At 38.0% G+C, this 26812-nt stretch overlaps 1 protein-coding gene across 3 annotated transcripts in view; it reads left to right on the top strand.

The window, feature by feature from the left end:
- The window catches only part of SMURF2 (SMAD specific E3 ubiquitin protein ligase 2), a 118607-nt gene that overhangs the window by 62614 nt on the left and 29181 nt on the right, over window positions 1–26812 (top strand). For all 3 annotated transcript variants that reach the window (XM_045044237.1, XM_023243701.2, XM_023243700.2), the window contains exons 3-7: window positions 4292–4400; window positions 13986–14119; window positions 17509–17574; window positions 22106–22190; window positions 24215–24298. In XM_045044237.1, the coding sequence (XP_044900172.1) occupies window positions 4292–4400; window positions 13986–14119; window positions 17509–17574; window positions 22106–22190; window positions 24215–24298 (478 nt within the window). The remainder of the gene's footprint in view (window positions 1–4291; window positions 4401–13985; window positions 14120–17508; window positions 17575–22105; window positions 22191–24214; window positions 24299–26812) is intronic.

The following is a 26812-nucleotide window of genomic DNA, read 5'->3' as shown; positions in this document are numbered from 1 at the left end:
AACTACCTACTTCATCCCTGTCACTAATAACCAGTGTATACTCTTTTTTTTTTTTTTTTTTTTTTTTACCCTTCTTAAGGTTGATTTGAGGTAGGATTAGTAGGACTGTGAAGTGGCAAATAGGATTGGATAGGTAGGTGACAAGGAGAAAAGGGAGACAAGTGAGCATGCACTCTCTTATAGCTCCTTCTGCATCCTCCAAGATGTCTGCTTTGGTTTTACAGATAAAATCTAACATTTGTCTCCCAGCCTTCCTTCCCAAGTTCTTTTCTTTCCTCCAGAGTCCTAAGACACAGTTTCTCCAGTATAACATCCAGATCTACTTGTCTGAGTTTTCCTAGGAAATCTAGAAGAATCTTACTTTGATTTTTGGTAAACCTTGGAGAGCCAGTTAATATCAGTTATACGATCTTTATCTGCCCTTAAGTTGTAGGTGGGAAAAAAAGAAAGAAAGGACTGTTTCTCTCTTTCGTTAGCATAGGCAGTAAAAATTGATAAAAGTTTTCTTAAGAGTTGTGAGTTTGCTCCTAGGGATAAGAAAATTAGGGGAAACTATATGATTATCTTGAAAATCTAGAATGGAAGAAACATTTGATGACTCTGGAAAGGGAAACTGGAAAGCCAATCTTGAGGCCTTCAGAAGGCACTCAGCCAGGGATGGGCTGTCACCTGGGTTCACAGTGGGAATGGCCTCTGCTGACAAACTTAAGTTTGTCATTGATCTGTTTATAAGTTGAAGGTTGCCCACATTAATTCCAGAGAAAAAATTGTAGTACTTCCTAAATCTCTTCATGAAATTTGAGTGAGAGTGTGTTTATTGTCAGAATGCAGTTATCATTGATATCAAAATGTAGTGTTTGCTTGTAATGCAGTTTAAATCATGTTGAATGAGAAAAGTAAACTTTAATATCAAGCATGACTATAGGCTGATGAAACGTGTGTGTGTGTGTGTATATTTAATTACAGGAAAAAATACACTGCCAAGTGCTGTCTTATAATTTGTGTATTAGAGATAATACTGTTTATTCTGGGTATCTACCCTTGCTGAGAAAAAATTTGCTAACTCACTTTTTGGAATTGTTTTCAAGCTTATTGGCTTTAAAAAATAAATTATTTCCCCCTCTCCCCAAAATTTTAGAAGGAAAATTTTCTAAACGTGTAAGAACATGGAAAAGTTTTATAGTGAATATCCACCATCTAGATTCTACCATTAACATGATCCTGTATCTGTCTTTATCCGTTATCTGTTTCTTAAAGAATGTTTTCATTAGTATAATTTTTTTCTCTTTTATGCAACATTTGTTTGTTTATTTAAGTTTATTTATTTTGAAAAAGAGTGAGAAAGAGAACAAGTTGGGAGGGGCAAAGAAGGGGTGGGGACAGAGGATCCGAAGCGGATGGCACAGAGTCTGAGGTGGGGCTCAGACTCACGAACTGTGCAATCATGACCTGAGCCGAAGTCAGATGCTTAACTGACTGAGCCGCCCAGGTGCCCCTCTTTTATGTAACATTTAAATAAAAGATTTATGTGTAAGATACTGTGTTGAGTCACTATATTTAGGGGCCAAATTGAAGTCACTCAGAACCACGGTGATTGGTGAATGTTCTTTTTCTTCCCCCAATCAAAAATAAAGCTTTATTTTCTCCAGAAAGTAACACTTTTAAGTTGAAATTTTTGTTTCATTGTTATTTGCAGCTCAAGTGCATTTGTATAGCGAGGAAGTCTTCAGCTTTAGCTATTTTTGTATGACTCAGAAATGATGGGGATGATTGAGAAATTTTTCAAAACACAGAAAATACCTTAGCCACTTGATATTTATCACTAGAAGCCTCACTAACTTCAGAAAACTTGATAGCTTTTGATCACATCATAGTAACTTGGCTCTCAAGGTAAATTTTTGTGGACTAATAGAAACAGGTAAGTTGAAATATAGGTACTTTTTTTTGTTAGGGCATAGAGCTTGTGTTTTGTATTATTTAACAGAAAAGAAACATAGGAGGTTGGGACTCAGAATTTCATAGTTAATTAAGGACTTGGACACCATGCCTAGTGTGTTTATGTGGAAAAGTTGTTCCCCTTAGTCCTTAATTCTTTAAACAACATCTAGAAGGAAAGCTTGAAATGTGATTTTTGTTTTTGCTTACAAACATACATTTGTATGTTTGCTGAGATAGTAGAATCAAAAGAAAAAGAATAGATTCTTGAAAATACTTAATGTTATTGAAGGTAGTGGGAAAAATATTCTTCCATTAAACACATTTAAAAATGGTAGGTATTACTGAAATAATATGAATAGCAGTAAACTTCAAGAATATAGTTAAATACATCAATACCCTAACTTCCAAGTATCTTCTTAAATACTTAACACTCTTAAAATTTGGTCCTCTCTTATTTGAAGTTGACAGATCACAGAATCACAGGATTGGGGAACTGACGATGTGATTTATGCCTGACCTTGAATCTTGGCACATTGGTATCCTGACTTTAAAAAAAAAAAATTAGCATAGATATCAAGGTGCAGAATTTCTCCAATTATCAACCCATACCAACATTTTGTTCTAGTATTTTCGTTTTAAAAAAATTTTTTTTCTAATGTTTATTTATTATTGAGAGACAGAGAAACAGAGCATGAGCATGGGAGGGGTGGAGAGAGGGAGAGAAACAGAATCTTAAGCAGGCTCCAGGCTCTGAGCTGTCAGCACAGAGTCCGACACGGGGCTCGAACTCACAAACCGCGAGATCGTGACCTGAACTGAAGTTGGGCGCTTAACCGATTGAGCCACCCAGCGCCCCGTTCTAGTATTTTCAACTGTCCATAGGAGATCTGTGCTATCCCAAAATGTCATTTTTGTCTCGTTAAAACTTTATTTAGTTCTACCTTCTAACTTTTTTTTTCTCCAAAAGAACCACTGTTTTCATTGTTACTTAGGCCTGAAAACTATAGTGTCATCTTTGACCCTAGTTTCTTATAAACTTGTATTAGATCTTTCAGAGTAGTTTATTACTTCACTGTCCTTTCCCTTTTCCTAGTTCAGAGTCTGCTCATCTTACTGTTCGTTTATCCTACTGTGTGAAACTTACGACCGCTTCCTAGATAGTCTCTGTACCAGTCTTCCCTTCTCCCAGTCCACCCTGAATACCGCTAATAGAAAAATATGACACCCTATTATCTACCTCAGTCACTTTCTGATTTCTAAGCCTCTCTTACCCACAGCATTTACTTTTAACATTGTAGCACAAATGATTTGGTTAGATTCCTCACAACCCTTCAGATGTGGTCGTACCTTTCTTGGTGATCTTCCTGTTTGTCCTTTAAAGCCCAATGAGTCCCATCCCCTCAAAAAAAAAAAAAAAAAAAAAAAAAAAGCGCCTTGATTTACTGTTCAAACTCCCCAACAGTTCTGTTTTTCTGAACTCTTACTTGTACTCACTGTTGAACTGCGTGGTACGTGAGAGGTATACTATAGTATAGTAGTTGAGAGCATGAAATTGAGAACCAGATTTTATGTGCATGGGTTTAAAATCTAAACTTTAGACCCTGGCGCTCTCACGTACTATTGTTTGTCCTTGGATTAATTAACCCCTTTGTGCCTCAGTTTCCTCATCAGTAGGGTAGAGACTATAGTAACATTTACCCCATTGGATTATTGTGAGGAATAAGAGATTTAATATATGTAAAGCATTTAGAATAGTGCCTGACATAGTGTTAAAAGTATTTTCTTTAGAATCTATACAAACATTTGTTTATTCTCTGGTTTCCCTCTCCCCCAAGGCATTCTTAACGTTTTAAGGCAGGGTATTAATTTTTTGATTCAGTTTTTCATCACTCATGATAGTTATTCAGGAAAACTTTTTGGCTAATTTGATTTCTCTGTAGCCCATATTCTTGTGTGAAAACCTGTAAGAAGCTCTTTCTTTAAAAATGCTACTAAGGAGGACCTTGGGAAGGCCCTAAGAGAACCAGAACTGTTTTAAGCTTCCTGGGGTCAAAGGGCTGGTAAAGATGTATAAACACTTCCCTATTACGAGGTAACCTCTAGGCTTTGGTAGTTTAAGCTGAGAATGTTTTGAGATAGCAACAAGAAAAACGTAGCTTTTGGTATTTAATGTAGAATTAACTTTAATCTTCGTTCAAAATGGACCACTTTTCATTTATAGCTAAATGTTACACTTTTTATAAAGAATGGGATAATCTTTTGTAGCAAATAATAAGTTTTATATAATTAATCTTCTATTTTCCATGTCACATTATTCTTTAATTAAAAAAAAATTCTTCCCCTTTTTCCACAGGACTTCCTGATCCATTTGCTAAGGTGGTGGTTGATGGATCTGGGCAATGCCATTCTACAGATACTGTGAAGAATACACTTGATCCAAAGTGGAATCAGCATTATGACCTGTAGGTTTAAATGATTCATTTGAAATGAAACATAGAATCAATATTATTTGATAGAGTATTTGAAAAGAATCACTGAAAATGATCAGAGTTTGATCTGTGGTATAATTTGGTCTTCACAGAGGGGCACAAAACCTAGTGGGAAGGTACCGTGACTTATTGATAGCTGGTTTTGGAAGATGAAATGCTCTTAGTAAGCCTATGGAGAGTAAAACGTATATGCAGTATAGAGCAACCCCGTCCCATCTTCTTTCGGTTAAATAAAGGTATTAATTTACTTTAGGTCAATTATGAGTATAAAACCAGAAATCGTAATTGGAGCGCACTCATAGACATTCTTTGTGCTTTTATAGGGATGGTTTCTTTTTTTCAAATTTTAATCACAGTGCTATATGCACCATTCTAAAAAGTGCCTAATACTGTAAGGCTTTTTTTTTTTTTAAATATTTATTTTTATTTTTGAGAGAGAGAGAGGGTAAAAACAGGGGAGGGGTAGAGAGAGAGGGAGACCCAGAATCTGAAGCAGGCTCCAGGCTCTGAGCTGTCAGTGCACAGTACAACGTGGGGCTCGAACCCACAAACAGTGGGATCATGAGGTGAGCCCAAGTCAGACGCTTAACCGACTAAGCCACTGGGGTGCCCCAATGTTGTAAGGCTTGTAATGGGAAACTGCAGTTTGCCGCCCCATCCTTATTCCTGATTCCCATTCTCAAGGTAACTAGAGTTACTTTGATTGTTTAGTCTGGTATTTTCTTCTCTTTCTAGATCTCATGCTTACTTTATACATCTGTCTGTATATGGGGTGGAGGGGGGGAGGAGATGCAGAGATTTAGTGTATGCATACTTTTAGGTGTTATTTTTACATTTCTTACCATAGAAGAAGATTTAGCTTTTACAACTGATCTCTCTCATCCCTGTTCCTACAGCACCCACGTGGCCCTTCCTTTCTCCAAGCCCTCCATTTGAACCTTTTTGGTTAAATCATTGTTCTGTATTTACATTATGATCATGTAACTATTCATAACTGAGTCGCATGGTGTGCAGTGATTACATTTCCTCTCTTGATAAATTTTGTTTTTCGGAATTAACTATCTTATTTTGCCATTTGTTTAGTTTTCTGTCTCATTAATTAATTCCTAGACTCTCCTACAGGACTGGACATTTCTGCATATATTCAACTACATGAGCTATTCTATTGGCTTTGTTTCCTTGTTGGAGATCTCCCTCCTGAAACCTTTGGCCTCTTCCTCCACGCTGGTCTGGTGGTCTAAGCTGGTCTAGGACCTGCTGCACAACTGTCCAGGAACCTCCTTTATCATTATGTTGGGAATTTCCTTTGTCTTTTCTGGGTTCAGTGATTTCCCATTTTTTGTTATTCCCTGTTTCGATGAAGTCTGTCTTTCATGGTCATCTTGAGAAAGAGTACAATGATAGGGAAAATTTCTTTGAGATCTTGTCTGAAAATGTACTTTGTCTTTCTCGATGGATAGTTTGATTATAACCTTCTAGGTAAGACACACATTTCTCTCCAAATTGTGAATATATGCTCCATTGTTGTCTAGGTCTAGATCAGCACTTGAACAGAAATATAATGTGAGCCACAAATGGAAGCTTGTCTGTAATTTTAAATTTTGTAATAGCCACATTTAAAAAAGTTAATAGGGACACCTGGGTGGCCCAGTTGGTTAAGTGTTCAACTCTTGATTTTGGCTCAGGTCATGATCTCACAGTTCACGAGTTCGAGCCCCACATCAGGCTTTGTGCTGACAGTGTGGAGCCTGCTTGGGATTCTCTCTCTCTCTCCCTCTCTCTGCCCCTCCCCCACGGTCTCTGTCTCTCTCTCTCAAAATAAATAAAAGTTAATAAAAAAGATTAAGCCTAATAAACATATTTAATTTAGTATATCTGAAATATTCTCATTTCAACATGTAATCAAGATAAAATTATTATGGTCTTTCTTATAAATAAATGCATAGGTTAAAAAAATAAATATTTCTCAGCTAAGTCTGAGATCTTAGGGGTTTGTTTGCACTTACAGAGTGCCTCAATTTGGACTAGCCTTAAGTACTCAATAGCTCCATGTGACTGGTGACTGCCCTTTTGAATAGTGCAGTTTCAGAGTATCATTAATGGCATCCTGATTTTGGTCTTTCTTGATTATTGTTTTCCACTGGAAGATTTCAGGGTATTCTCTTTAGGCCGCATAATAAATTTTTTGATGATGGACTTGGTATATATGTTACATAGTGCTTGGTACTTATTGGGACCTTTTAATCTGGATAAACTCTTTTTAAAAAAATTAAAAAGTTTTAAAAAAAATTTTTTTTCAACGTTTATTTATTTTGGGGACAGAGAGAGACAGAGCATGAACGGGGGAGGGGCAGAGAGAGAGGGAGACACAGAATCGGAAACAGGCTCCAGGCTCTGAGCCATCAGCCCAGAGCCTGACGCGGGGCTCGAATTCACAGACTGCGAGATCGTGACCTGGCTGGAGTCGGGCGCTTACCGACTGCGCCACCCAGGCGCCCCAAAAAATTAAAAAGTTTTTAATTCCAGGATAGTTTATTTTTAAATTAAAAAAAATATTTTTAATGTTTATTTATTTTTGAGAGAACAAGTGGGGGAGGGGCAGAGAGAGAGGGAGACAGAATCTGAAGCAGCCTTCAGGATCTGAGCTGTCAGCACAGGGCCCTACGTGGGGCTCGAACCCACGAACCGTGAGATCATGACCTGGGCTGAAGTTGGATGCTTAACCAACTGAGCTACCCAGGCGCCCCTAATTCCAGTATAGTTAACATACAGTGTTCTATTAGTTTCAGGTATACAGTACAGTGATTCAGCTTCCATTTATTACTCAGTGTTCATCAAGATAAATGTACTCTTGGGGCTCCTTGGTGGCTAAGTTGGTTGAGCAACTGACTTGATTTCAGCTTGGGTAATGATCCCCAGGGTCATGGAATTGAGCCCTGCGTTGGGCTCCACACTGAGCGTGGAGCCTGCTTGGGATTCTCCCTTGCTGTCTCCCCTGTGCCCCTCTTCCTGCTCATGCTCTCTCTAAAAAAATAATAATAAATAAAAAATAAATGTACTTTTAATCCCCTTCACTTTTTTTTTTTCACCTGTCCCCCCATCCACTTCCCCTCTGGTAATCATTTGTGTGTTCTCTATAGTTAAGAGTTTGTTTTTTGGTTTGTCTCTCTCTCTCTCTCTTTCTCTCTCTCTTCTTTTTTTTTTTCCTTTGTTCGTTTGTTTTATTTCTTAAATTCCACATATGAGTAAAATCATTTGGTATTTGTCTTTCTCTGTCTTATTTTGTAACATTATACTCTCTAGAGCCATCCATGTTGTTGCAAATGGCAAGATTCCATTCTTTCTTATGGCTGAATAATATTCCATTCTTTATCCATTCATATCTTTATGGACACGGGCTGTTTCCATAATTTGGCTTTTGCAAATACTGCTGCAATAGACATGGGGGTGCATACATCCCTTGGATGTTTTCATATTCTTTGGGTAAATACCCAGTAGTGTGATTACTGGATTGTAGGGTAGTTCTATTTGTTTTTTTTTTTTTTTAATTTTTTTTTCAACGTTTATTTATTTTTGGGACAGAGAGAGACAGAGCATGAACGGGGGAAGGGCAGAGAGAGAGGGAGACACAGAATCGGAAACAGGCTCCAGGCTCTGAGCCATCAGCCCAGAGCCCGACGCGGGGCTCGAACTCACGGACCGCGAGATCGTGACCTGGCTGAAGTCGGACGATTAACCGGCTGCGCCACCCAGGTGCCCCTAGGGTAGTTCTATTTGTAAGAACCTTCATATTGTCTTCCACAGTGGCTGCACCACTTTGCACTCCCACCAACAGTGCATGAGGGTCCTTTTTTCTCCATATCCTCGCCAACACTTACTATTTCTTGAATTTTTGATTTTAGACATTCTGATAGGTGTTAGGTAATATCTCATTGTGGTTTTGATACACATTTACTTGACGATGAGTGAGTTTTCATGTGTCTCTTGGCCATTTATATATCTTAGGAGAAATGTCTGTTCATATCTTCTGCGCATTTTTATTTTTTAATTATTTTTAAAAAATATTTATTTATTTTTGAGAGAGTGAGAGAGAGCAAGCATTTGCGAGTGAGGGAAGGGCAGAAATAGAGGGGGACAGAGGATCCAAAGTGGGCTTCGTGCTGACAGCAGAACTCAAAAACCATGAGATCATAATCTGAGCTGAAGTCGAACGCTTAACCGACTGAGCCACCCAGGCATACCTCTTCTGTGCATTTTAAAATTGGATTGTTTGTGGTTTTTTTGATGTTGAGTTGTGTAAGTTCTTTATATTTTAGATACTAACCCTTTACTGGGTATGTCATGTGCAAGTATCTTCTCCCATTCAGTAGGTTGTCTTTTATTTTTGTCTGTTGTTTCCTTTTCTGTGCAGAAGCTTTTTATTTTGATGTAGTCCCAGTAGTTTATTTTTCTTTTGTTTCCCTTGTCACAGGAGACATGTCTAGAAAGATGTTGTTATGGCTGATGTCAGAGAAATAACTGCCTGTGCCTCTTCTGGATGCTGAAACTCTTTAGTTATGAGGACATTTTGTCTTTTTTATTTGTTTTTTTAAAGATTTTATTTTTAATCTCTGCACCCATCGTGGGGCTCAAATTCACAACCCCAAGATCAAGAGTCGCATGCTGCACTGACTGAGCTAGCCAGGTGCCCCTGTCTTTATTTATTATAGGTGATTTCTTCTCCATTTTCTATTTCCTTTCCTGGAACTCCTGTTACTTGGATGTTACCCCTTCTGAATTGATTATCATTTAGTTGTCCTATCTCTTTTCTCTCATATTGTATCTCCAGTGGAAGAAAATATTTTTGTTTCAGTAAAAAATTAAAAACTATGATGAACTACCTGGGCTGTTTCCCTTCTTAGTTTTCCAACATTCCTTTTATTGTGATTTCTGCTCTCATATTTTTAGCTTGCAAGATCACTTTGCTTACTGACTATCCGTTTTTCATAATTTCGTCTTATTTCTTGGATGCAAGAGAAGTGAGTTTTGTTGCTTGTATTGCCTCTCTTTTGTCAAGGTTCCTTTTTTTTTTTCCCCCCTGTTAGTTTGATTTGGGTTTCTGTTTTTTTATATTTAAGGGGAGGCACTTCCATGTTGATTGGAAATTCTGTGCCCATGGGTAGAGGTAGTCCGCTTGCTAGGGTAATCAGGTGTGGCTGTGACATATTCATTGCACAGAATTCTGCTGTTCCCTGCCCGGGGCTATATATTCTTGGATGCTAGTGTTCTTGGAGCTGAAGAGTGTAAGAATGCTAGGAGGTCCCTGTATTGACTGTACTAATCTCTTCTTAGTATTCATGCTTTTATAATGGACTTTTACCTTCTCCCTCAGCTGTGCCTGTTGTCCCTGAGTAGAGAACTTTTCAGAGAGTAAAGCGTACATCTCCTGCTGGGGTTGAGGATGACCTGGGTCAAGGAGGGGATTCAGGAGGGCTTTCCATTCCTTTTCAGTAATTTCACCAGTCCTTCTGTTTTAGCCCCACCGTCGCCGTTAGAGTATCTTGGGCTAATAAGTCGGAAATATTTCAGGGATGGGGTGGCAGTAATAGTCTTGTTTCTTATCTGTTGCTCCCTGCAGGTGTAGGTGTCAGTTTTCTCCAGGTTGCTAATTCTGTTACTATATGTTTTCTATACCTCTACCATTTTGTCAGCATATCTCATGTTATAAACATGTTAACTGCCCTGATATCCTGACCTTTAAGTCTTTGGTCTTTTAAGCTTTTTGAGCTTTCTGCCTCACTCTTCATCAATTTCAGTTTTTCTTCAAAATGTTCCACTTGCCTTACCCACAAAAATGAATTTTACATCTCCCATCAAACGTTTATGCCTGACACCTCACATACTTACTTCTAGACAATTAGTTCTAACCCACCCCCCTAGCAGAGTACCCAGCTCAGCCTAGACTCTGGACAGTTATTTAAATTTGACCTTCTAAACCACATGTGAACAAACATGTTTCTCCTAAAACATTGAGATACTGAGAGGCAGTTCAGAATAAGGCTTTTTTGTGTGCCCCTCAGTGCTATGGCTCAGTGACTCCAAGTTAGTAGGCAAATAAATAGGAACTAAAAAAGTAGGCAATAGAGAGAAGTGAGACTACCTGGCTTCCCACCCCCCAGCCCCCCACTTATTTGTGTGATCATTAGCTCAGTGTTTAACCCCTCGTGTGTCAGTTTCCATTGGTGACAGCAACAATAATGCCTACTTTAGACGACTGATAGGAAGATGCAGTGAGATAACCCCTGCAAAGTGCTTAGACTAGTACCTCACAGGTAATCCTCAAATGTCAGACGCTTTTAGTAAATATGTTAGGTCGCACCTTTTTTATTTGATTTGACCTGTGGTGATTTTGAAGTCCCAGCTGTAATAAGCTACTGTCTGTGTAACTGACTCAGCTTTTGAGTTCTTAATCAGATTGTTTTAAGCCGTCTCTTTAAGCTTCAGTCACATTTAAATTCAGCCAGAGACCCAGGTATAACAGTGCATAAGACGTAGTCTCACAAGCTTTCAGCTAAGTGGTGTATAGACACAAGTGAATAGGAAATTATAAACAGTATGATAAGAATATGGGGAAGTATAGGTGCCCTGGAAATACACAGAACTTTTTTATATGAATTTAGGAGTTAAGGACAGCTTCCTAGAAAAGTGGCATTTAGGCTTAGACCTTATGTGGGAGTTAATTTGAAAAAGGAAACGGGGGATGGCTCTAAGCAAAAGTAGTCTGTCTGAAGACCCAGAGGTGAAAGAGAACATGACTCTGAAAACAGTTGGGAGGGGCAGCATTGGGGAGTTCACGTCAGGTAAGGGGAGTTCGGCATAGGACAAGCAAAGAGAGGCAAGTAGGAACCAGCTCATGAAGGTCCTTGAAAGCCTACTAATAAGTTTGAATGCTCTCCTTAAAGCAGCGGAGAGCAATGAAAAAAGGTTTTAAGTGGGGAAATGCTATCATCAGGTTTATATCCAAGAGCAGACACTTAGGCGGTAACCGTGGAGAAGGGCTTTGAGGGAGACAAAGATGGCAAGGAGACTAGTTCCTACACTGTGGAGTGTGGGGCGACCTGATCTGGTGGGGAAAGCATGGATATAGGCAGAACAAAGGAGGTAGTGAATCCACTGGATACGCTGCAGGGGAGCAGGGGGCAGGATAGCAAAGGAAATACTGTCTGCCAGGAGGCAGCGGTGGGGGGCTCTAATTAGGGGGAGGGAGTGTGGGAGTATAGGAACATATGGAGTTTTCCTTTTTTGGTACCTGTGCCTGACCCTAGCCCATTGGTCGGCTGGGGTCTGTGGATATTTTGAGGTGGGTCTCTTCATGAGCCTTTGCATGCAGCTGGGTGGTCACTGTGGCCGGCCCCTCTTACCTTACTCAGGTTTCCATTGCTCAAGCTTGTTGCCTAAAAGGGGCCCCTGTTTTCCCCCCTGACAGGTCGACAATCACAAATCTTTGGCATTTGGGCGGAGGGCTCATCTTCAGTATCTGCTTCATGCTAGACCTAGGGGAGGGGTGTCCCTACCTAAACCTGTCAGTCCGTCAGGGGTTCTGTGCAGTTATAGACAAGAGCATGGTATTATATTAACGTGCTGATCAGCGAGATTCCCTGGTGGCCAGGTCCATGGGATTTAGGGGGAGGGGACTCTCTGATGGTATGGGCTGGAATTCTTGTTGGACCATCATTAGTATGTGGAATTGTTGGGTGGAGCAAATAGAAATGATGACCTCATGTTAGAAAAGTGGTAATGTGAATGTAGACATTCTAAATATTTGATTATGGCCTTAAAACTAAAAAAAAAAAAATTACGTCACACTATATACACTGAAATCACACTATATTTTGTGCTCTGCTGGGTTTGGGTCACAGGCTGTGTTTGCTGACCCCTGCCTTACACGCCTTGCTTCTACAGTCCTCAACACAGCAGCTAGAGTGATGTTGTTAAAACATATTTCAAATCTTGTTACTCCTTTGCTGCACGTCTCCCATTGGCTTCCTGCCTTACTTGGAGAGAAAGCCAGAGTTCACACCATGGCTGACAAGGCCCTTTATGATTTGTGCCTGATTGGTTAGAGCAGGCTAACTGATGGAATAGGCAAACCCAAATTGTCAGTGGCTTCATACAAGAGCAATGTATTTTGTATAAAAGTTCATTTGGCAGGGAGGTGATTTCACTGTCTCACAGTCATTCCAGGACACAACTGACAGACGTTCCTCTGTTTTCAGTGTACGTTCTCAAGGTCTCTCTGGGCCTTGACAGCATAAGGGTGCTTATGCCAGTGGTGGGCTATTCTAAGGCACGGGGATCAATACTTTATCATGCTGGGGAATCAGGCTTGGGGAACCGATTTAATGTGATTTTGTTTTAATGCTTGATCCGGGGTGCTGTAGCTGTTTAATAATTGATTCTGGTTGTAGAATTTTGATATGCCATGCAGTAGATACTTGCCAGGTTAGGCCTGTTAGGTCTCTTTGAAAATTGGTGCATGCATGTTGGATGTTTTCAACCAGAGTTTTCCCATTTGTAAGCAACAGAAATGAAATTGAAATTGGCTTAATTTTTAAAAAGGGAATGGATTAGCTTGCATAATTAAAAGTCCAGTAGGGATAGGCATGCTTTATGCACAGCTGGATCTAAGTGTGGTTTCCCTGTTTCTCATTGAAAAGTTTTAGTTCTCACTTCAGTGGTTTTGGTTTTTTTTACGTACTAGGTGAATTTTTCTGATATTACTGCTTTACTGAATGACACTTGAAGATCAAGGTTGCTGGACCAAAAATTTGACCACTTAGAGGCAATGAAATATAGTTAGGATTCTACTGATATAATTATGTTATTTTACTATATTTTTGCATGGGATGGCACCATGTGAACAATTGGCTGTGGTAGAGCTCTTAACGTACTTGCAGGTATACGCACAGACAAGTGTAGTAACGCTTTCCCCTGCTCTGCTTGTCTGCAGGCAGTGAAGTGAAATCTGCAAGAGTCCTGCTCGCTCAAGGCCTGCATACAGGAAAGAAGCAGGGGAAAAGCGTTACAATCAGCTTTTGTTCTACAGCATTTTAAAACCCACCAGGTATGTCAGATTTTTGGTCTGTCAGCCTTGACAATGCCCCTTGAAAACTGAGTACTCTTCAAAATGATAGGCCATGTCATTGAAATGTTTTTTAAATGTGACTGTGATAAAAGCTCTTGTAAGATTTTTGTTCTTGGAAAGAAATATCAGAAACCTGTAGTGTTATTTGACACTAGCTACTAAAATAGTTTTTTTACTACCACATTGTTTTAGCCAGTCTGAGAGTGGCAGATGTGATGAAGGATATATTAAAAATTCTTTATAGATTTTTACTTACAAGATTTAAAAAAAATTTAAAGTCAATCTTGTGGGATTGATTGAACTCAAAACATATTTTGCATTATCTAACCATACTCTGAAACATTTGTGACTTTAGACTACAAAAGCAAAAGAAAAAATTTTACATTCACTACTTGTAGTTGCCAAGTTACTCATTCAGTTATGTTGTTTTTTAGGTATATTGGAAAGTCTGATTCAGTTACGATCAGTGTATGGAATCACAAGAAGATCCATAAAAAACAAGGTGCTGGATTTCTTGGTTGTGTTCGACTTCTTTCCAATGCCATCAACCGCCTCAAAGACACTGGTTGTGAGTAGATACGAGTGTTTTTTAAAATATAAAAATATAGGGCACACACATTAGGCTCTGTGCTGACAGCTCAGAGCCTGGAGCCTGCTTCAGATTCTGTGTCTCCCTCTCTCTCTGCCCCTCCCCTGCTCGTGCTCTGTCTCTCTCACTCAAAAATAAATAAACATTAAAAAAAATTTTTTTTTTAAAATATAGGACACTTACATGGCTCAGGTCATGATCTCATTGTTCATGAGTTCAATTTCCATATCAGGTAGCTTGAACCACACTTGGTGTGAGCATGAGCCCTGCTTCAGGTAAAAAAAAAACACGAGCCCTGCTTTCAGTGAGCCCCACCTCTCCCTCTCCCTCTCTCCCTCCCTCCCTCTCCCTCCCTCCCCCTCTCTCCCCCTCCCTCCCTCCCTCCCTCCCTCTCTCTCTCTGCCCCTTGTGAGATTCTCTGCCCCTCGCTCACTTGTGTCCCCCCTCAAAAAAAAATATGTATGTGTATGTTTGTTTTTGCGGGGGGCCGGGGCAGGGATCCAAAAATTTAACTTCCTATGTATGTTTGAAACATCGGTAAAAATTCTTGTTTAAATTTATTTTATGGACTGGGGCGCCTGAGTGGCGCAGTCGGTTAAGCGTCCGACTTCAGCCAGGTCACGATCTCGCGGTCCGTGAGTTCGAGCCCCGCGTCGGGCTCTGGGCTGATGGCTCGGAGCCTGGAGCCTGTTTCCGATTCTGTGTCTCCCTCTCTATCTGCCCCTCCCCCGTTCATGCTCTGTCTCTGTCTGTCCCAAAAATAAATAAACGTTGAAAAAAAATTTTTAAAAAAAATTTATTTTATGGACTTTATAAAAAGAATGAAACATTTAAAATAGTGAGACTTGAACTGAATCAGAGCTGATAGTTAGTGTACAGTGAATTTATAAGTGTTAGGAAATGTTTGATATCCAAGAGTAAAAAGGGTGTCAAAGTGTATATGCTTTTTAAAATTTCTTAGCACCCTTCTCTGGTTTTGGTGGATTAATGAGATAAAATGAGTTTTATTTAGGTGACTGGAGTGTTTAAGGTGGCAATTAAAGGAGAATTATTAGTGAATAAGAATGATATATAAAACTAAAAAAAGTTAAAAGTTCTAGAAAGGTAAGACGTTGATTGTAAGACAGCTGTGTTAACTGCTTAATTATAGCTTAGTTTTACACTAGCCTGGGCATTTAGAAGATCAGACCAAGGCTAAGACATTAGAAATGATTTTTGTATTGGATTGGCAGTAACCAGGTGACAAAACATCTTTTTGGGGATCTTTCTTTTGGGACATAGCTGAAGATAACTTTTTTGACAAAATTTTTTGTTGTTTTTACAGAATTCTTTTTCATATAATGTAAAAAATATTGCTAGTCATTCATTGTCATGGGATTTTAGTCCAGATACCTCTGCTAAACAGAAATTCACATGGAATCTAGCTAAAGAAATTAATAAAAGAGTAAATTTTTCTTGGAGTATTAGATACATTAAGAGACAATCCCTTTTACTGTAGTATGATACCACAGTCCAGATATATAAGTGTTGATCTGTTAAGAAGAAAAAGGGAGAAAATTGCGCCAGAAGCTCTGAGTCAGGGGAATTTAAAGGCACTTGAGAATTTCTTGTATTTCTGAGCTGACAAGGTGGCTGACCCAAAAGGAAATAGAGGACGCTGGGATGGGAAGAGGTCTAGTATATAAAAATGAACTGTTTTATTACCCAACCCAGCAGGCAAACTGAAGACTTACAGGCCACATGGATGACCTTATCTTTGGTTCAGTTTAGCCAGCATTTATCAAACCTTTAATGTGCCAGGTACTGTTCAAATCCATGGTGGATGTAAAGGTGAAAAGGGGCATGGATCCTGTCCTCTGAGAAACCAGGGCAAAGGCCTGCTGGCCTCTGCTGGCAGAGGGAGCAGGACACACTGGAAAGACTGAACAAGAGAAGAGGAATTGCCTTGCAGAAGTCTACTATACAGTTGATTTGGTAGCGTCCGTTTATTTTGCAAGGGGAAAAAATGTCTCTTTTTGGCTGGATAAATCTGGTGGGACACAGATTTTTCTTTGTGCTGCCTGTGGATGTTTCATTGCATTTATTTCCTTGACCTTTTTGATGTGCAATAATACTTAATTTATCAAACATTTATTGAGCACACTGTACAGCGTTCTGCCAGTTAGGAGCGGAGAATTCAAAGACTAATGTATGGTCTCCTCCTTTTTATCAATTCATGACTTCTTTGAATAGATGGCATGCATATATATATATATATATATATGCATATATATATATACACATATACATATACATATGTATACATATACATACATATATATACATATATGTATATACATATATGTATATATATGCATGCCATATACATATATGTATATATATATACACATATATATGTATATATATATATATAGCTGTAAAAGAATTCAGTTTTAAGTGCTATAATCAAAGTAAAAGCAGCGTGCTGTGGGTGACACTGTTCCTTCCTGTAACTGGCCAGGTCAGTGTTATGTCTGTTCTATCAATGAGGCATGAGAGAATAAATGAGTTGCTCCTAAATGAGTTAGTAGAACTGACTCAAACCCTTATCTTACAGTTTATACTTGGCTTCTTATTAATATTTACTTTATGTGTATGGAGGTCATTTGAAATGGTTAGGTAAAAAATAACAGTGATAATAACTCACATTTATTGAACACTTATATGCCAGGTACCTAAGAGTTTTACATAATTACCTGATTTGATCCTTCAAAAATATGAGGTGTAGGTACTACGTGAGAAAATCAAGACTCAGGGATAAATTGCTTAAGAACAACAGCTATTAGGGGCGCCTGGGTGGCTCAGTCGGTTAAGCATCCGACTTCAGCCAGGTCACGATCTCGCGGTCCGTGAGTTCGAGCCCCGCGTCAGGCTCTGGGCTGATGGCTTGGAGCCTGGAGCCTGTTTCCGATTCTGTGTCTCCCTCTCTCTTTGCCCCTCCTCCGTTCATGCTCTGTCTCTCTCTGTCCCAAAAATAAATAAAAACGTTGAAAAAAAAAAAAAAGAACAACAGCTATTAAGTGACAAGCCAAGACTCAAGACAAGTGTCTGAAATCTTTGGAGAAAAAGTAATTGCATGTTGACAATGTATATACACCAGTGACTTAGAGTTTTTGAAATCCAAATTTATCAAAACTGTTGTTAAGACATTTGTACCAATTATGTATACAGTTAGAGATTTTAAACGTTTGTTTCATCTTTAAAATGTTATTATTTAAATTATAGGCCTGGTTGCCATTGGATTATGGAAATTTACCATCACTCTATAGATGTTAGAAGCTCTGATATCAGCTTATTTTTTAATTACTTTTTTTGTTGATTTCAAATAGATCAGAGGTTGGATCTATGCAAACTTGGGCCAAATGACAACGATACAGTTAGAGGACAGATAGTAGGTAAGTGTGGAAATTTAAAGTTATGTGAAATTTTGGCATCATTCAGATTGACCTAAACTCTGTGTATCTTTCAAATACAAGTACACTAACTATAGCTTCATTGTATTGGCTTAAATTAAATGAGTCACATAAAATATTTCCAACAGTGGATCCAGGTTCCTGGCTACCTTAATTTAAAAAATTATTTAAAAAAACCCCTTCAAACTATGAATAATATAAAAAAAAATAGAGGCTCCTAATGTAAAGAACTATTGATCCCTTAGGCATTCATTTAAAGTATGCGAATATATGGTAGCACACTAAGATAAACTTTTACAGATGATCTGAAAGTTTTCTAAAAATAATCCTTAAACTGGTTTTTGATAAGAATATTCTATTGAACTTTGTTTAATGCTTTACAGTTTTATAATAATTGTGCTAATTGGAAAAAAAATGAAGGATAGTATAGCACTGATTGAAAAAGGGGAGAAGCTATTACTTTACTCATAAGGTCTGTCTTGAATTGATTCAGAGGAAGGGCTTAAAGGTAAAATTTTCTGAGACCTAAGAATTGATGGATTGAGCTTTGATCAAGATACATAGTGTGGTAGGGGTGCCTGAGTAGCTCAGTTAAGCGTCCAGCTTTGGCTCAGGTCAGATCTCACGGCTCTTGGGTTCGAGCCCTGCCTCAGGCTCTCAGAGCTTGGAGCCGGCTTAGGATTCTGTCTCCCTCTCCCCCCCACCCCCACCCCTGCTTGTGTTCTTTCTCTTTCAAAAATAAACATTAAAAAAAAAAAAGATACATCATGTGGTAGGACACTGAGATGGACTCCTTTGAGGCTTCTTAAAAACAATAAAATGCAAGTGGGATCCCACCACTTCACTACAGAGCAGAATTTAGGATAAGTTGATTGCATTATGAACCTGTCAGAGGTTTCAGTTACTGAAGTTACTTTTGAAGGGCTTCATTTTCCCAGGAAATGAATTGGGTTCATAGTTAGTGAATTGCCAGAGTAGCGACCTAACAAAGCCCTGTTGTAGTTACCACAGGGAGGTATCTACACTGCAGCCTTATTGAGAATTCCTGTCATTCTTAGATTGAGAAGGGAGTAAAAAAACCCTCAAAAATAAATGCTGGCATATAAAACTTTAAGAACAATCACATTTAATTTGATTTCGCATGTCATATAATATTTGCCAACTAATGTCCAGTAGTAACAAAATAGTTTTACTAGGTGTAAATTGGCATTTATAAAAACAATCAGCTTTCCTTTGTCAGCAATTAGAAATATATCTATGGAGTATACTGTATAAAAAAGGAATGTTTTACTTTAAAATGTGTGCATGTGTAGTTAAATTTGAAGCTTTTGTATGAATTTAGTTTTCATAGTAGAGATGAGTTGGACTCACACATTATGCTTCATGATCCTGCCATTTAAAAACAGAATGAGTTCCAGTTCTTGCTGAATTAGACCTTTGCAAATAATTATAGGGGTACCTGGGTGGCTCGTCTGTTAAGTATCCAACTCTTGATTTTGGCTCAGGTCATGATCTCATGGTTTGTGAGTTTAAGCCCTGTGTTGGGCCCTGTGCTGACAGTACAGTCTGCTTGGGATTCTCTCTCTCCCTCTCTCTCAGCCCCTCCCCTGCTCATGCTCTCTCTCTCCCCCTCTCAAAATAAACATTAAAAAAATAATTATACATATTCATAACACTTTTTGAGAAATGAAGAAAAGTATGCTAGAATACTAATTTTAAAAAATATATATCCCTTTCTAGTAATTTTATATACTTTTATGTGTGTATATTTTTTATGATTTTGGTTCAGTGAATGTAAAATTTTTGTTTTCCTTCACTTACTGTAACCATTATTAGTGTTCAAGGGGTGAATTATATCAACATATCAAAACTTGATTATTGGACGGTTAAGTCATTTTTTTGCTATTATAACATTGAAAGTTGTAAGCATTTTTGGACACTTAGCTTTATCCTTTTCTTGGAGTATTACCTTAGGAAAAGATATCCCAGAGGTGCCTGGGTGGCTCACTCTGTTGAGCGTCCGACTTTGGCTCAGGTCATGATCTCACAGCCAGTGAGTTCGGGTCCCACATCGGGCTCTGTGCTGACAGCTGAGAGCCTGGAGCCTGCTTTGGAGTCTGTGTTTCCCTCTCTGCCCCTCTCCTGTTCATTATCTGTGTTTCAAAAAATAAAATGTTAAAAAAAAATCTACCAAATTGAGATGACTGATTCAAGTTTATAAATCTTTTCCCTGTTACGTTTAAAACTGTTAACTCCGTTCTTCCCATGTCTTGTGAAGTTTTTCTTTTTTGTTATAATATAAAAATAGAGAAGATAAGGAACACCCATAATATGCCATCATTGTTATTAGCTTGATGTATATACCTTTTCTGTTTTTTTAAATGAGATTATACTGTGCAGAATTTTAAATAACCTGTTTTAATCTGTCCTAAACATCTTTCGTTGTTGCTGTTGTTCATAGGTTTATTTCTAAAGCATTTTTGAAAGAGTGGGGTTTTTTAAATGTTTTTAAAATTTATATATATATATATTTTTTTGAGAGAGAGTGCAAGCTGGAGGGTGGGGGCAGAGAGAAGAGAGAGAGAAGCCCAAGCAGGCTCTGCACTGTCAGCTTAGAGCCTGATGCGGGGCTTGATTCTGTGAACAATGAGATCATGACCTGAGCAAAAATCAAGAGCCAGACACTTAACTGACTGAGCCACCTAGGTCCCCCATTTCTATAGCATTTTTAATGTTGTATAGTAGTCCATGGTGGGCAAATAATTAATGTAGTCAGTCGATTATTGCTGTTTATTTAGATTGTTTCTGATGTTTTAGTGCTAATGAACAGCGCTCTTATAAACATAGTATTTCTATGACTCCTTATATCGCTAGAATTAGACCATTTAAAAACACAAACCCACCTAGAAATTGCTTAGGTGTCTTGTAATAAATATAGCATTCTGGAGCTGAAGCTCATGAAATCCTTAATTTTGAGCCTTAATATTATTCTAAACAATGCTAATGAGAAAATACATCGTTTTTACAGTGATTATATATTGGTAAGCATTTCACTTAGCTTTTCTGTATAAAAACTGGTTAATGTTTTCTAGTACAACTTTCATATAACATTTTGCTTATATTCACTGAAGAGAGGTGTATTACCATGTTGTCACCTATAAATGATACTCATATAAAGGAGTGATATGTTGAACTTTCTGATTTTTCAAAAGTTTTACAGAACTGGATGATTTTAGAATTTTGAGATCCTTCCTAGAATGAAGGGTCTTAAAATAACATACTTTATGTAGTAACTATTTAGGAAGTTAGGTTATAGTTGGGGTACCGGGTGGCTCAGTCAGTTAAGCATCTGACTTCGGCTCAGGTCATGATCTCACAGTTCATGAGTTCGAGCCCCACATTGGGCTCTTCGCTGATGGTGCAGAGCCTGCTTGGGATTCCCTCCCCTCGCCCTTCCCCCCGCCCCTCTTTCTCTCTCTCTCTGCTCCTCCCACCCCTTTGTATGAGTGCTCTTTCTTTTTCTCTCTCTCAAAAGAAATAGATGTTAAAAAAAAAAAAAAAAAGTTTGGTTATAGTCAAATTTGCCTGTTCCTTTCTATCTTTGAGGAGAATTACCAAAAATAGAATTAAAGAATATTAAAGCAGCAAGGAAGGACTTTAGGCTTATCAGTTAGCCTAGCTTCCTCATTATTTAGATTGGGATTATGTAAACTTTTAGGATTTTAAGTGTTTTGTTCAAGGTCACAGTGCTAAACTAGGTATTAGAGCCTGGTCTAGAGTTTACGTCTCTTGCTTCCAAATTTATAGTGGTAGTTTTACACCACACTAGATACTGATGTAGGGTTTTGACTGATGGAATCTAAGTGTTGCCCTGTTGCCAGAATCTGGTGTGTTTTGTTAAGTATTTTAAAGATGGGTCAAGAATTAAACCCAAATTGGGGCGCCTGGGTGGCGCAGTCGGTTAAGCGTCCGACTTCAGCCAGGTCACGATCTCGCGGTCCGTGAGTTCAAGCCCCGCGTCGGGCTCTGGGCTGATGGCTCGGAGCCTGGAGCCTGGAGCCTGTTTCCGATTCTGTGTCTCCCTCTCTCTCTGCCCCTCCCCTGTTCATGCTTTGTCTCTCTCTGTCCCAAAAATAAATAAACGTTGAAAAAAAAAAATTTAAAAAAAAGAATTAAACCCAAATTGATACGAACTTTTCCAGTTCTTCTGTATGTGAATATACCTTTAATGCCTCTCTTAAGTATAGTAGGAGGCTTGCATTGCCCCATTACAATGGGCAGAAAGGATTTAGACTCCCCTCCATGAACATGATAAAGCATAGAAAATCATAAAATTCTAATATCACCCCTAAAGGGAAACATCTCATGGAAAAAGAAAATATAGAATTTATTAGAAGCTAAAGAATCCATTCTGAAGTATTAAGATAAGCCAGATGTCTTTAAAGATACATATTTTAAGTTGTAGAAAAACTTTCTAGTAATTATTCTTAGTAATTTTTTTGTTGTGTTATAGTAAGCCTTCAGTCCAGAGACCGGATAGGCACAGGAGGACAAGTTGTGGACTGCAGTCGTTTATTTGATAATGATTTACCAGATGGGTAAGCTGAAATCATTAGAGAAATGTGTTGATAATGTCCTTCAAATAATGACAAATAAGTTGACATTTATTGTATACTTTAGAAATTTCCAGAATCTAGATTTTCCTTGTACTTGGAAAATTAGCAAGGAACCTTGTCAGGTCAAATTTATAAAATAAACCATGAATTAAATGTGTTACATTTATTTTTTAAGAGTTTTGACTAGGAGACCATCAAATTTCTTGACAGATATCTCTGTCTTGTAAATACTATGTATTTAAAAGAACAACTTTTTTGCATGATTAAATTATTCAAAACAGGGCATATAAATGCTGAATCTGAGACATAACTCCATTTAGAGGGATGGAATAGAGATTTGTGGAGTAAAAATGACAAAAACATAGGAACATTTGTTGAGTATGTGTGTGTCAGATACTGTTGTAAGCATTTTATGTCAGACATTAGATCGTTTAACTCACATGCATGTGATTCTGGAATTAGACCATCCGGATTCCAGTCCTTCCTCTTCTGTTTACAAGCTTTATGGATTTAATCAGTTCATTTAACTTCTGTGAGCATTGGTTTATATTTACTTCTAGAAGAGGATGGTGATAATAGTGTATATGCCATAAATTGTGAGGATTAAATGAGATCATTCGTGTAAAGCACTTAGCACAATGTTTGCATATAGTAAGTGCTTAATATATAGTAATATATTTTACATTATAAATATATATAATATTAAGATAATAATATAATATTAAGATAATAAATGATCAGCTACTGTTATTACTCCTGCCACTACTGTTGTTACCCTCATTCATTCCACAGATTAAAAACACTGGGTCAGAGAAGTTAAGTAAACTTGCCTTAAAGGCCACATAGTGGATGGTAGACTGGAACACAGACTTAATTAAGCCTTGATTCCACATCTCATGCTTTTGATCACTGCTTTCTCTGATACTAGTGCTGACACTTTCTGACTTCATTGTTAACTTGAATGAGGTGTAGTTTATGTACAATGAATTATTTCAAGTATATAATTGGTTGAGTTTTGACTTCAATTATTTTTGATACAGAATTTTACATCCAAGTCAGGGTATTTGCTCACTTTGTTTAAATTCTTAAAAATTGCCATCATTTAATTCTATTTATACCTCACTTTAGCTCCTTGATCTATATGTTAACTTTTGTGGATGGGATGTAGATTTTGGTAATTTTGAAGGGCAAGTTTGGGACGAAATAACTAAACAGTGTTAAGAGATTACAACAATGCAAGGCTTATTTTTCTAAGCTTTTGGTTCTTTATCGTACTTTTTTTCCCATTTGTTTTTATGATGTATCCTTTAAAAACTTGGTGTACATTTTATAATACAGTCGTACATATGTGTAATTTATAAATTAATTGATAAATAATACTCCAGTACTGTATTCTGATTGTAATCACAGGAAAAGACCTCTTAGCATTTCTTTATTTCCTGGTTTTTATGGCCTCTAAACCTCTGCTTGGGTTTTGGTGGAAGTATTAATATTATTACATTTCTGTGGTCATTTGCCCTTTTTTTTATTGTTGTTACATGCATTAAAAAGTTATTGAGGAGGAAGTACCAATCTTTTTAAAAAATTAATTTGGGTAGGCTAAATGTTTTAAAAAGCTTTTATATGCTTTAATGTTAGATTTAATTTTAAAAATTAGATGTGATTTTTATTTTTAGTATGGCATTTTTTTTTTTTTTTGCCACTAAATTCTGAAGAAATAGTGTAATTTAGTTGAGCCTTAATGACATTATTGAAAAATTCTGAGTTTGGCTGATGGAGAATGTTAGGCACACCTCAGTGTAAATATTGTAGAAGTTTCAGAATTCCAGAAGATACAGTGTACATTTTAAAAATAAGTTGAAAAACATTCCTGTATTCTGTGTAATGATTTTCAGTTTGTCATTCCTGATTTATAACAGCAGATGTCTTCCTGGCTCGGTTATTGCCTTAAAAACATTCTGTATCCACCTTCTTATTAATGCCTTATCTCTCAATTTTTATTTAAGCTGGGAAGAAAGGCGAACTGCCTCTGGAAGAATCCAGTATCTAAACCACATAACAAGAACTACACAGTGGGAACGCCCAACACGGTAAGAACATACAAATATCTTTCCCTGGTTGTGCTGTTTGCCTTCCTGAAGTTGTCACTTTCTGTTTATCTGTCAGTCTTACCAGATCTCCTTTCTTGGTTTATACTGCTCAAGATCAGTAGATCTTACAGCAAGTGCCATTATTTTTTTTTTTTTTTTTTAACGTTTATTTATTTTTGAGAGAGAGACAAAGTGTGAGCAGGGGAGGGGCAGAGAGAGAGGGAGATGCAGAATCTGAAGCACGCTCCAGGCTCTGAGCTGTCAGCACAGAGCCCGACATGGGGCTTGAACCCACAAACTGTGAGATCATGACCTGAGCTGAAGTCAGACGCTTCACCGACTGAGCCACCTGGGCACCCCTAGCAAGTGCCATTATTATTTTCAAAAAGTAATTTTCGATGAAGGTTGTTTAGCAAGTCATCCTGTTATTGCAGCTCTAGGGCCTGTGAAGGTAATTAGTAAGTATTGATTAAATAAGTTAACTGAATAAATTGAGAAGCCATCTCATTTCTGGGACTGTTAAAATTTTTTTTGAGTCTGTTATTGAATGGCTATAAGAGAATATATATACCGGATCTTCATTTGTTCAGTCATGTAGGGGTACGATTATATCATTATATTACATCTAGTAAGGTCTGTGATCAAGATAAGAATGCAGATGCTCTGAGACCATATGGAGGGCCCCTTAACTTAGAGCGGGGAGCAAGGGGATGGTAGAAATTGCAAAGGAAAACTCTGAAGGAGGGGAATTTCTGAACTAAATCCTGAAGAATGTTCGAATTTTACCAGGTGAGGGGAAGGCGGCGAAGAGTGTTCAGAATGGTGGTAACCGTGATCATTCAGTTCACCAAATGGTTCTATGCCAGGCACTGTGCTCATCATTTGCTCTGTTAACAGGGAACGAGGCCGAACAGCCTTCATGGAGCTTAATGTGTAGAGACATGAGGAAGTAAGAGAATTTTTGGAAATTCCAAGAAAGTACTTTTTAAAGTAACTGATAATGAATAGGATAAGTGGCTGAATTTCCTTTTTTGCTTTAAAAGTCAGAACAGAGTTTATTTGCCACTTCTAGTCAGTGTTTGTTTAGCCCTCCACCCCCTTTTCCTAAGCAGGTCTGGCACCAGACATAGATCATCAAATGGTTCTCTAAGTTATACCCACTTTTATTTATTGGGGATTAATTGCCGAACTCATTAAATCACAGTTTTCCCTATTATATTATGATTCTCAGGTAAAAGCTTAGCTCACGTTGGCATTTTAAAAGATACTTGAGAGTTGTATTTCTAGTATTAAACTGCCAAGGATTTTACTGAAGTCCAAGAACCTTTTTATTGTATCTGAGTGTAAATGAATGTGTACCTGTGTCAGTGCTTTAGTGAAGTCCATTTCCTTCTAACTCCTTTAACTGATGAAATTCACTTTAATTTCCACCAGTATAAAGTTGATTGTGGTTGTAAATGTTAGTTTAAAAATTAACTCTTGGGGCACCTGGCTGGCTTAGTTGGTTAAGTGTCTGCCTTTGGCTCAGGTCATGATCTCACGGTTTGTGGGTTCGAGCCCTGTGTCAGGGTCTGTGCTGACAGCTCAGAGCCTGGAGCCTGTTTCAGGTTCTGTGTCTCCCTCCCTCTCTGCCCCTCCCCTGCTCGTGCTCTCTATCAAAAATAAATAAACATTAAAAAAAAAAATTAACTCTTGATTATCCTCTTACATTTTGGATTACCTACCAGTATACTGGAAGTTCTTTGAAGAGTCACATCATCATCTTTATTCATTGTGTGTGTGTGTGTGTGTGTGTGTGTGTGTGTGTGTGTGTGTGTGTATGCCAAGCACTGTTCCAGGTACAGAGGATATATATAGTGGGAAATGAACCAGGCAGACTTTCTTCTCTCAGTAAATATTCTAGTAAGGGAAAACAAGGGTACAGATTAAAAAAAAAAAAAGTGTCAAATAATTGCTATGCTGAGAAACTAGGGTGATGTACTTACCAAATGCCTGGGTGACTACTTTAGGATTGAAGGTCAGGAAAGACCTCTCAGACATTTAAGCTTAAGCTATGATTTGAATGACAAGGAGGAGCCTGTCTGGCCTAGGGAGAATAAGAGAAAAAAGTTTTTGAGGTGGGAGGAAGAGCTCCTTTCCAGTACTAAAGGTAAACTGATCTTGGCAAGTTCAGGGAACAGGAAGAATGTGCAGAAGTGGAGTGAGAGAAAGGTGGGAAGTCAGATCTGAGAGGCAGGTCGAGGCTAAGTCAGGTAATGCTTTGTAAACTAGTACTCACATCTGTAAATATATGTGGATTTTGTATACAATGTAATTAAAATCAGTATAAAATGATTTCAATAAATAACTGACCGTCTGCTTTATCATATGAGTTTGTACTTAGAGGTGTCAGGTTTACTTTGATTCAGAGTTCTTGAAATCATTCTGTTTGCATCGATCACTCCATTTCCTTGTGATTGTCCCTGCAGTACATATGTCGTCTAGAGAACTCTACTTTCGATATCGCACTTGAGT

Source organism: Felis catus, chromosome E1 (assembly GCF_018350175.1).
Source record: "Felis catus isolate Fca126 chromosome E1, F.catus_Fca126_mat1.0, whole genome shotgun sequence".
Classification (NCBI taxonomy): domain Eukaryota; kingdom Metazoa; phylum Chordata; class Mammalia; order Carnivora; family Felidae; genus Felis; species Felis catus.
This window is presented reverse-complemented; position numbering and strand designations above follow the sequence as displayed.